Source organism: Sander vitreus, chromosome 19 (genome assembly GCF_031162955.1).
Source record: "Sander vitreus isolate 19-12246 chromosome 19, sanVit1, whole genome shotgun sequence".
NCBI lineage: Eukaryota > Metazoa > Chordata > Actinopteri > Perciformes > Percidae > Sander > Sander vitreus.
The window spans coordinates 17948687-17960795 of record NC_135873.1 but is presented as its reverse complement, the minus strand read 5'-3'; the positions used below and the strand labels follow the sequence as shown (position 1 = coordinate 17960795).

The 12109-nt window shown below is 39.1% G+C and overlaps 1 protein-coding gene across 4 annotated transcripts in view; it reads right to left on the bottom strand.

The window, feature by feature from the left end:
• Positions 1–2925: 2925 nt before the first annotated feature.
• The window catches only part of map4k2 (mitogen-activated protein kinase kinase kinase kinase 2), a 61070-nt gene continuing 51886 nt past the window's right edge, over positions 2926–12109 (bottom strand). For all 4 annotated transcript variants that reach the window (XM_078276375.1, XM_078276374.1, XM_078276376.1 and 1 more), the window contains 8 exons: positions 11542–11600; positions 11043–11146; positions 8550–8727; positions 7370–7438; positions 7184–7270; positions 7032–7102; positions 6879–6934; positions 2926–5336 (listed from right to left, as the gene is read on the bottom strand). In XM_078276375.1, the coding sequence (XP_078132501.1) occupies positions 5249–5336; positions 6879–6934; positions 7032–7102; positions 7184–7270; positions 7370–7438; positions 8550–8727; positions 11043–11146; positions 11542–11600 (712 nt within the window). In that variant the 3' untranslated portion in view covers positions 2926–5248. The remainder of the gene's footprint in view (positions 5337–6878; positions 6935–7031; positions 7103–7183; positions 7271–7369; positions 7439–8549; positions 8728–11042; positions 11147–11541; positions 11601–12109) is intronic.

The following is a 12109-nucleotide window of genomic DNA, read 5'->3' as shown; positions in this document are numbered from 1 at the left end:
AGGAAGAAACAATATATATCTTGCAATCTAATCCTGTCTGTATCTTTAAGAAAAGAGAGCCTTCCAGTATTACCTTATTTTCTCACTCATCCCTAAATTCCTTCCAAGTTCCATGCCGGTCCTAGCTCATACATACCGGTAGCCTAGTAGGCCTATCTTATCCCATACGAGTTTCCTCTCTGAATTATAGGCTACTTACTACACCTCATAATGACATGCTTAACATTTTCAGGAACATTATAAACATCAAATTTATCTTATATGCACTTTGCCATTAGCCTAAATCAGGGATCTTCAACAGGTGGTCCGGTACCCCTAGGGGGTCCCCAGAGTCAGTGCTTGGGGGCCTCCAAATTATTGTACATTTTTGAAAGTTTTTTCAAAAATTAAAAAGTCTTATATATAAATATAAAAAAAACTCACTGATGATAGGCTTACTGGCCTATAGGTTAGGTAGTCACTTTTCAGAAGTGGAAAATAAAGTTTATTTGGATTTATTTGATATCACATGTATACTAACTTGTTTAGGGAGCATCAGTGTCAGTTTGAGTTCCCCAGTTAAGGCGACCACAAACATGAACTGCTCTGACAGTATTCTGAAGTCTTAAAGGGGTGATAGAATGATTATATAGGGTATTTTACACAGTTCCTTAAGGTCTCCTAATAGGGTATATAACATTGGTTGGGCTGAAAATTGCCCGAATGCTATTTTATTAGGCCCTTAACTACCCCTGGCTCTATTTGGAACAAGAGCTTTTCTTCCAAATATGGTATGCTCATTCATATTTAGATGAGCTGCGCGCTGATTGGTTTGAGCGAACATAGAAACACATTGGAGATGAGACAGCAGGTCTCATATTTCAGACACTGCAAAGTTATACATTATTTGTTGAGCTATTTCGTTATTAAATTCACTTCTGAGACTTTTTTAAGCAAGAAATCAACAATATAAAGCTAAATATGGGCCGTTTTACGAAAATTGATGGCTAATTGCAAATTTAGTAAGACGTGTTCGGACTTTAGGAGCTCCACACAGTCTGACGAGAAAGCGGAAAACCTCCATACTCAGTTAAAGTCACCGTTTCTCGGTTACTGGACGACCGGGGCTCGGAGCTGCAAGCTAGGCTATGTGTCCCATTTAATCCTATTGGAAAAGATTGTTGCTACACTTTCGGCATACCTTTCGTATATTTACAGTTTGAATTTCGCCATGCCACTTACATAACATGTACCCCAAGGTCTTATAAAGCTAACAATGGTGTTCGATTTGAATTTAATGAATTTTTGTGAACATTAGGGGTTTCGTTAGCTGCGACTGTCCCTCCAATCCTATGTTTATAGATCACGGCTAGTTAGCTTCACTTTCAGCATAATTAAAGCATATTTACTAGGGTTGTCAAAATAACGCGTTAATTTCGATTAATTAATCTGAGAAAAAAATAACGCAGATTAATCCATTCCATATTGACGTTTGCATACAGACGAAAATCTGGTGCCACTGATATGTCTGCACTTCTCTCTGCTACAGGAAACACAAACCCCGCTGCATGTGACGCTAGTTAACACAATACTCAACAGCAGCTAACGTTAGCCTACCGCTAGCTAGTAGCTGGATTAAACACGGTTACAATGCTGACAGCTAACGCTAAACGGTGTAAAGTGTGACTGTGTTTTAACTGTAGAGGATTCAACACCGGGATGTAACAATCTGCAGCTGCCAACGGCAGGTGCATTTGAAGTGCATTTGTGGTGCATTTGAAGTTATTGTAAATATCCTTTTCCTATCTTGTTGTTGTTTTTGTCGTTCAACAGCAATTTACTAGTGAAATAAGTTATTGTTATACATTATTATTAAATCATTTAATTCTGACCATATGGCCTTAGCAATAAACAAGCCGTTCTTTAATGTCACCAACTGTTGTTTAGTACCCTTTTTTTTAACTTTCTTAAAAAGTATCGGTTCAGGCACCGTTAATTATGTATGCGATTAATTTAGATTAATTAATCACAGAGTATGTAATTAATTAGATTACATTTTTTAATCGATTGACAGCCCTAATATTTACAGTTTGAATTTCGTCACACCACTTATATAACATGTACCCCAAGGTCTTATGAAGCTAACTATGGTGTCCAATTTCAATGTAATGCATTTTTGTGAACATTAGGGATTTCGTTAGCTGCTACTGTCCCTTCAATCCTATGAATCGCGGCTAGCTGCAGGCCCTGGAGCTCCATCATGGCCTCGGCATTTTGTAGTCCAGTAACCCAGAACCGGTGACTTTGCGCGGGTATGGAGCGCCGCGGGCTTCCCTTCGTGACGGAGGTCCAGCTAGCTCACAGCGAGCCTATGAAGTAGAACACGCCGGGCGGCGAGGCAGCACCGGCCGCTCTCACGTAGCCTGCTGAGCTCCTGCTGAACTGCGACACACAGTCGGACAAAATTTGCAATTAGCCATCAATTTTTGTAAAACGGCCCATATTTGACCTCTACATAGTTGATTTCTCACATAAAAAAGTCTCAGAAGTGAATTTAGTAATTAAATAGTGGACCTCTGGAGATCTGAATGACCTAGCTAGATTCAGAAGACTAAGCTGACCTCAGGTCAGTGGTGTGGCCTATGCAAATGTTGGGGCGTGCCAAAGACTAGGAGTTGGGACGCTTACGTCAGCTTCCAGCTTTGTTGAGATTCGCCCGTTTTCAGCAGCAGTTTCAAAATGTGAGATTTGCAGAGGATAGGGGTATCAATGGGATTTTGAGCTTCTATGTATGTCCTATTTACCCACCGAACTGTCGTTATTCAACTATGACAAGGTAAAATCGGTTTTGCATTCTGTCACCCCTTTAATGAACCTCTGTGGAGCCGAGGCTACAAGTTAATCTCTGTAATGACAATGAAACATAATAACTATATCTGCTTCAGCTTCAAAGGATATTAAAATCTTTATTGCGCATATTACAACCTCTCCATACCGTAAGAGCATACTGTATCATTATATACTTAAAATGTATACACAATAACAATAAAAACATCTTGAAAAACAAATAGTCATATGCATATTATGTCCTTCAAATATATCAGGGAAATGTGAGTGTTACTTGTACATTTCCTTTTCCATAAATAACAAATATCATGACACACAAAACTCTAATGTAGTGGAATTTTAGTCAAACTAATACACTTTAATTGCGTTCAGTTTCCATGGTCCCCAATCAAATATATTTAGCGTGAATTAATTAATACCAATGCAGAGATCAAAGCAGTGTTGGGCACCAATGGGTAACTGGCTGCAATGACTGCAGGACTCTTTAGAAGGTTGAACAGGAATTCTAAGCTCCGAGGGTCTCTCAACATGGTGACACATAGCCTAATGTAAATGCTGCTACGCTAGCACATTCACAATCTTCAAAATACATTTAAATATGATTTTCAGAATGACATGGTCTTGGGTAAGTAAACATTTGAGAAGTTAACTTGGTTACAGGCACTCTTTTTTTATATTCAAGGCGACAATCTAAATATCACTGACATGTTTTATGGGGGAACAGTTTAGAGTCAAAACCCCGTCCTCTTTTTAAGCTACATCATGTGTTTTCATATTTTCAGATAAATGAGGATTTACTACTGTTCTGGCTGGTACCTTTTTAATACCTCACATATTCCTTTAATCAATACACCAAACTGTGGAAGTAGTCCACACAACAAAAAAAACCCTCATATCTGCTGTTGGAGAGTAAGGAAGAGCCCTCATCTATAATCACTCAGTGCCTCTTTGGCTTGGTTCAGGTCATATGGGATAGATGGAAGCAATCACATCATTGGACAACTTTAGGTTTATGCACCAACATCGGATATATTCCGAGCTTTCAGAAAAATCGGAGTTTCCCCAGTCATAATTATGAAGTGAAAGCGTTAATTATAGTAACTCTGACAAGGCGTGAGCTCAGCATTGTGTGAAGAGACCAGTGTGCATATACCAAAAAAAAGGCAAACCCATGTGGCTGAGTGGTGAAACTAACTGTCTGCAGCTGCAGCTTAAAGTGATCATATTCTGCTCATTTTCAGGTTCATAATTGTATTTAGAGGTTATATCAGAATAGGTTTACATAGTTTAATTTTCAAAAATATTTTTGTCGTACTGCACATTGCTGCACCTCCTCTTTTCACCCTGTGTGTTGAGCTCTCTGTTTTAGCTACAGAGTGAGACATCACACTTCTGTTCCATCTTTGTTGGGAGTCGCACATGCGCAGTAGCTAGGTAAGGACTACTAGCCAGTCAGAAGCAGAGTATGAGGGCGTGCCCTAACAGTACCTAGTTAAGGACTACTAGCCAGTCAGAAGCAGAGTATGAGGGCGTGCCATGCTAGCAGCTAGGCGAGCATTATAACGTGTGTTCCAAAGTGACCACGTTTGTCTCTGAAGTAAAGGCTGGACTACAATAGAGCAGTTTGGAGCAGTTTGTGAACAGTGTTTTCTGTTGGAGATGGTAAGTCCCTTTGGGGGGGGGGCTTTGGGCTTTTTCACTTTGTAAACCTATTACATGCACAAAAAAGATATATAACAAAATAAAGGGAAAAAGCCAAAAAGCATAATATGAGCACTTTAACCAATGGAAACAAGACCTAAAATTCTTCCCTTCCTTAAGAGTGCATCTTTGTGCAATTTATGACAATTCCTTTAACAGGTTGTTAAGGTTTATTCATGTGATTGACTTACAGGAGTCTCAGCCTATCACACTCAGCTGTGGTGTTTGCAACTTGCTCGTCCCTGACTAAATGTTCTGGTTTCAGTAACTGACAAAGACGACAGCAAGCAGTAAACAAATACATGCTTCAGAACATCAGTTCAGAAATGTATGTGTACTGTTACAAATGTTATGTCAATGTTTTATTTGTTTTTTTATTACAGCAGTAGAGCTGAAGCATCAGGAATGGAACTGTCTTCCCTGTTGCAGTCACACTGTGATTTAAGATGGCAAGATCGAAATGTTTTTACATGAAAACACAAGAGTTAGAAACTCACTTAGGATGTTGACAAGTCTCTCCTGTACATGTGTTGCCCAACAACTTAAGTCTGAGTCTGGATGGGCAACTGAATTCCATACTGACATCTGTCACTCACAGCAGAGAGTTGGTGCTGGTGTCTGCTACAGCTTCACAAGGAGGACATCGTTTCCATCACTGGGTTATGAAACAGGTCTGCATTTCTCTTCAGTGTGCGTTTGGAAGAAGTTGAGCCATTTTCTCTCAGTAGCTGCTTTCATGTCCAGTCAGGATGTACAGGTTGCTCAGTGCTGAGGGGTCATCTGTCGGTGTGCTCTGAAGGATGATGTCCCTGTATAGAGTCAAGAAGGAAAAACCTCACAGCTCATTCAGGGTGCCAAAGAAATGTAGAGTTGGCCCAAAGCTTATGATTTACCTGCTATACAGTATCCAAATCTGGGATTTGAGGGCTATACATGAATTAATACATTAAATCTTAAATTGAGAGTATTTTAACTTTTAATTTTAACTTTTAAAGGTCCCATATGATGCTCATTTCCAGGTTCATACTAGTATTTAGAGATGTTCTGGTACTGGTATCGGTATCGGCTCCGATACTGCCTAAAACGCTGGTATCGGTATCGGGAAGTACTGGAGTTTATGCACCGATCCGATACCACGTAATAAAGCCCTAAAGAAAATCTACGTTAAAGTAGTTTATTTATGTTCTTTTTCTGTTATAACTGACTGTCAAACTGGAGAATAAAAGAAAGTTCTGTGGCATTCATGTTTCACAAAGAGTTTAACCTGAGCCAGACCGACAACAAAGATAGAAATAATATCACATCCATACAGGGATAGTAGTATACAGTTGTTAAAACATAATAAAATATATGACACACTGGTATCGGATCGGTACTCGGGATCGGCCGATACGCAAGTTCAGGTATCGGAATTGGTATCAGGAAGCAAAAAATGGTATCGGACCATCGCTACTAGTATTTTGGGTTTCTACAACAACATGTCTGAATATACCTGTATTCACCCTCTGTCTGAAATGCTTAGCACCTGCCCCCCACATTCCTTCTCTTACAAATGAAAAGTTGAATACATAAACAATAAAACACATCCTTGCTTAGTTTAATACAGTAACAACACTACCACAACTAGTTCCTTTAATAATATTAATTCTGCAAACAATGCCATTGCTATTATTACAACAACTAAGACTACTAACATTCCAACTACTACTATGACCACTACTAATTCTACTATGAATAATACTTTCCACACTACTATTGCTACTCCTTCTGCTACCATCACTAAGCATAGCATAGTAAGTAAGTGCATGGAACAAAACTGGGATTGGATGTACCAACATATCCTCCAGCTAACCAAAAATAAACTGAAATAACCAATGAAGCCAACGAAAAAGAAAACAAAAAGGCATACACTAAGACTTACATTTTAGCATTCACATTACAACAATTCTAAAAAAAAAAAAAATGTAAGATTACTTTTTGGGCATTTTAGGCCTTTATTTTTGGTTGAAAAAACACATTATAATTATATAATTGTAGTAACTTCAAACCATTTTTGAATGGAAATGATGTGTAAAAACTCTCCCTTTTGAAAATAAATAATAAATTAAAATTAAATGAATACCATAGATAAACAAATGTACATGGTATGATAACAGTTAATTTAATACCACAGTATATGTCAAACCGGTATACCGCTGCAACCTTAAGCTGCACGGCAGCAATTCAATTTTAGCTTATTTTTATCTTCTTTGTATTTTTACTCTACTGCTACCAGTACTACTGCTATTACTGCTATTGTTTCACCAGTGAATGATAATATTGTCAGATTGGTGTATCGTCAGAAAACGTACCTGTTTGTTCCCAAAACTCTGAATGCTCGACTCTCATCTGTAATTTCTTGTGTCACCTGCAGATGAAGATGAAATTCACCTTTTTATAGACATGGTGCAAATATGACAAACTCATGGCAGTCCCAGCATGACAGAAATGTCGAAGCTAATCACCTCATTTGAATGAAAACTCTTCCCTTTAAGGCCATGCTTCCAGAAAGCCAGCACACTGTCCTGTAAGCAGACTGATAGAACATGTCACGTCACTCAACTGTCAGCAGGGACATCAAGAACACTCACTGTGTTAATTACAGGATTGTGTCTACCTAGAGTTTCAATGGGGAAGTCAAAGACCATTTCAGCAGCCAGCTCTTTGGATGGAAGCCCTCGGAGGTTCACTATCTTAACCGTTTCTGTCCAACGAGCATCAAAATGGAGATACAGTAGATTATTAATCAGTATGAAAGATGGCAGGAGGATTTGGAACATGTGTTAAAATGGATGAGACTTACTTTCTAATGCGATGAGAACAGTGTCTCTGTCCATTTGGGTTACCTGTACTGCCCTGAGTGCTCCACTATCTGCAGACCCACAAAGAGACGGAGGAGAGAGCTGAGTTGGAGCTTTAAGCTGAGCTCTCCAGAGGCGGTAGGAGTACAACAATATTCTACTCAAGTTAAAGTACTATTACTTTGATGAACTTTTACTTAAGTAAAAGTCAAATTACTGGTTTAAAAATCTACTCAAGTAAATGTAAAACGTAGCTCACATAAAATGTACTCATAAAACGTCACTTTTTAACAGCAGGGGGGAAATATCATTTTTGGTGGGGGGGGGGGGGTGCGCGATAACGGAAGGCTTGTATCATGTGGACGCGTCGACAGTTTTGTGTCATTGCTTAGAATTCCTCATGGGGGAGACAGAAACTATGTACTATAGCTTTAATTAAATCAGTCTTTTGCGATTTGATAAGGGCACAAAGCCACACCGCCAGTGGTGTAGTCTACGTGATACACAGGTATACGCAGTATACCCACTAAGAAAGCTCCAGGATTTCCATATACACACTTAAAAATGCCCAATGACACGCAACAACATACTTTCCATTATATTTTTGATATATTTTGAATTTTCATCTGTGTTTTTCTTCTTTACATTGGCTGAATAAAGGGATTTCCACCGTGAAGTGGTGCATAAAAGTGTATCCGAATACAGGAAATGAAGTCTTTGACGGTGAAAATAACCCTGGGGGAGGACACCCAGACCCCCCACTATAATATGCCCCCCCCCCAAAGGCAGATTCTGGCCCATATTTATAGGCCAATATATTTATATACAGTACAGTATACCCACAATACATGAGACTACACCACTGCATACCGTGCTTTTCATTTTAGTTTGTTTGACAGATACTTTGCCACAGCAACGGCGCAAAACATTTTTTATTTACTTTTTTTACTCAGTAATGGATGAGATTTGAAATGTAGCAAAGTACAATACTTCAAACAAAACATACTTGGGTAAAAGTAAAATGGCAAATTTTAAAAACTACTTAAAGTTAAAGTACAGAAAAAAAACAAAAAACTACTTGTGTACAGTAACTGCAAGTTATTGTAATGTGTTACTTTCCACCTTTGGAGCTCTCCCTTACTAAACAGGCAGTGGCGAAACACAGACAGCAGTCCATCCTACCTGGCGCTGAGATAGGCGTGCTGTTCAGCTCTATGATATCAAACTTGAGCTGCTGGCTGACTGGGTGCTTCCCGTTACTACTGTCTCTCACCCCGACACACAGCTGGGGGAACTCATCTGACACCAACACCAGCAGCTCAAATATGGGCAGAGAGTCAGGTAGCCTCATGGCTATGTGCTGCAAGGCAAACACAACACAAAGAGGAAGAGTCAGGTTACATGGTGCTAACAATGGCAGGTAAGTGTGACATGACACACATGTCATGACATGACACACATGACATATTCAGTGTTTCACCAGGAATTGTGTCAGAATCAATTCACACAGATGGCACTATATTGTTGTGAATTAAGGCACCAAATATACTCTGCCCAGGAAACAGATGATGTCTCTTTTTAGCAATAATTCAGATTTCTGGAGATACTGAATAGTCTTTTTACTTGGCTTTCAACTCAGAAATAATAATCCACAATAACCACACATCCTTGTGTTACAAAACGTGTAGCTCTAGTAAAAGCCCACTCTCATAGAGATGAACTCTGAACTCTTCAATTCGCTTACTTTGTCATTGTGCTCTTTTGGAAGCATGTGATTGTGGTTAGATACATGATGGGCTAATATAGAAAGAATTGTATGTTTAGGGATGATAAGCAGACATGCTATTTATGACTGGATGTAACTTTTGATACTTTGCAGTAAAAGTGGCTCTCCTATTGACTATGTCCTATCAGTGTGGCTCTCATGAAAGAAATAGTGAAGACCACTGCTTATATAAGATGTGTAAATATCCTTCAGATTGGCTGTATGACCCTCTTTTATTTTTAATAGACACATTTCTGGGGGACTGTTTCTTGATTTTATTGAAGCAATATTTAAAGAGAGAACAAATGGTTCTCACTATGAAGCAACAGTCATGTGTCAAGGTTGATTCAACTTCATTTTTTTTTTCGGGGGTGACCAGGGTACCAGTGGGCTAGAAGATCAACAATAGTCACTGGTGACTGACTTTGACATTTCCAAGTGTCCAAAACATAGCATCAATAACATCTAAAAAAGCGGCAGAATGAGGACACAGCCACATCTCTTCCATCGTAACACAAATCGTCCCCATCAGCAGCATAGACATCATCATCATCATCATCACCACCACCACCACCACCATCATCATCATCACCACCATCATCATCATCACCGTCCATACAAACCACATTATATCGCTAACTAAACTACACACTTTACCAAGGGCATGGAGGGGTTACTACTTCCTTCCCCGGACTGAGTTTACAAATGAAATGGCTGTGGGGATGAAGGAGTGCTTGTACCTGTTAATTTAGGTGCGTTTAAAATCAGATACATTTAAGTGAGAAAGCTCAGATTGTATGCAGTTACTGAGGCCCATGTCAATTTTCTTTTTTTTCATGTCAAAATTTGATATTCAGATTATTGTTTTGGCATTTCTGCATTTATTTGAAAGGGGACGGTGTAGAAATGGGGGGGAAGGGGGAGAGAAATTAAGGGGGCAGGGTAGGGAGCCACGGGAAGCTTAGCTCCTCTTACCGTAAGACATGACCTCCCCTGAAAATATGATTTCTAAATAATTTGAGTCTCTAAAATATTGACAATGTGCTATTTTTGCCATGCATTTTTCTGTATCTTCATCATCACGGATCATGTGCGAAATTAGGCTATTATTGTGTATGCTCATGCAGGGTGCGATTTGTCGGGGGGGGGAAATGCATGGCTCCGGGACGCCGGCTACCAACAGCAGTTTACAATAGGTGACTGTGAGCCGGTACCAGGCACCGCCAGATGACGGTCCTTTCAGGGGCCGTGGTAGTGGAGTTTAGCCAGAAAAAGTGAGCGTCACGCGGCGCTGACAGTTAAGTTTAGGCACCAAAACAACTAAATGTAGGAAAAAGATTGTGGTTTGGATTAACTGGGTGGCGTTTCCTGGGTGAAAGTATTTTGTTTTCGCCGCGAAGTGAACTCCGTTCTCCGGCTTGAAAGCGCTGTGTTTTATGTTGACACCAAGGTTGTGCTATTTCATTTTGAGATAATTTTCCATTGAATGTTGAAGTTCATAAATAAGTGTTTTGGCATGGCTGGCCAAATGGCATTATATCAACAGGGATTTAATTTGGCCTGTTTTGTTTTGTTGTGCATGATCAAAAAACATCCCCCATCTGCTTTTGAGGGTGATTCATTACTAATTCACTTTAATAAAGACACCGGCATGCATGCTATTCTTGCCATCACCATCGAAGCGATGAAAATTAATATCACCAGGAAGAAGATTCCTGACAAGGTCAGACTTAGTATTTAAACTTCCTTTATGAAACAGAATTTCCTTAAAAAAAGATGCCTAATTTAGTTCAAGCCAGGCTTAAAACACACCACATATTAAATATTACCAGAGCTGATTTTTACTAAAACACCAGTATAGGTTGAAGCCCCATATTTCACCGAAGAACATTTAAAGTGTCTGTACAAACCTTTAGATGCATGAACTTCTGAAGAGGCTCATACCACAGGAGAAGAGCCAGGCCAGATGGAACTGCCCCACATAGAAATGTACTGTCTGTGTATGGGTTTCTTGCTGAGGGAGAGCAGAAAGGCGGGGAGCGTGTTGTAGTTATTACTGAATAAACACAAATCAACTTCACTAAGGGCTACACTGGAAAATGAGAATCGCATCAAGGGCCAGGCATGTATAGTTTATTGACATGCTTTTATTTCGAAAAAGTCAAATCTTTGACTGCATTATTGCATGTCTTATAAAGTATTCTCACTTACAGTTTGTTCGACATAAAACCCTAAAAAAGTCAGCAAAAAAGTTCCTTAGAAAAAAGCCAAGAACAAAAACTAGGTGGCCTGAGATATTGTGAACCTAAATTGATATACGGGCTGGATCAAAATCTGCGAGGGGCCAGATTCGGCCCGCGGGCCTTAAGTTTGACACATGTGATGTAGAGGAAAGTCTGCATTACTTACCTACACTACATCTCCTGCAGCCTTTAGTGTCGGGGATCTTCACAGATATGGCAAACTTTCTGTGGATTGAGAGAGAATACACAGCGCAGTAAGAACACCCTTCACATAGCTGTCACTTACAGCCACCATGTGTAGGTTTAGGAATATCTTACTTTGGTGCCACCCAGTGGTAGTACCAAGCATGCAGTCTTGTATAAAAGTACTTGAAAGCAATATTTGAGTGAAAGTATCTTACCAGAAAATGACTTTGGTCAAAGTTAAAGACACCTTTTATATTTATATATATATATATATATATATATATTACTTGAGTAAAAGTCTTAACGTATCTGATATTTCCTGTACTTTATATTGATATTAAATGTACTTAATTATTAGAAGTAAAAATAACTTTATTGTGGCTTACTTATACATACCCCAATTCCAATGAAGTTGGGACGTTGTGTAAAACGTAAATAAAAACAGAATACAATGATTTGCAAATCCTTTTCATCCCATATTCATTTGAATACACTACAAAGACAAGATATTTTAAGTTCAAACTGATCAACTTTGGGTTTTTTTTTGC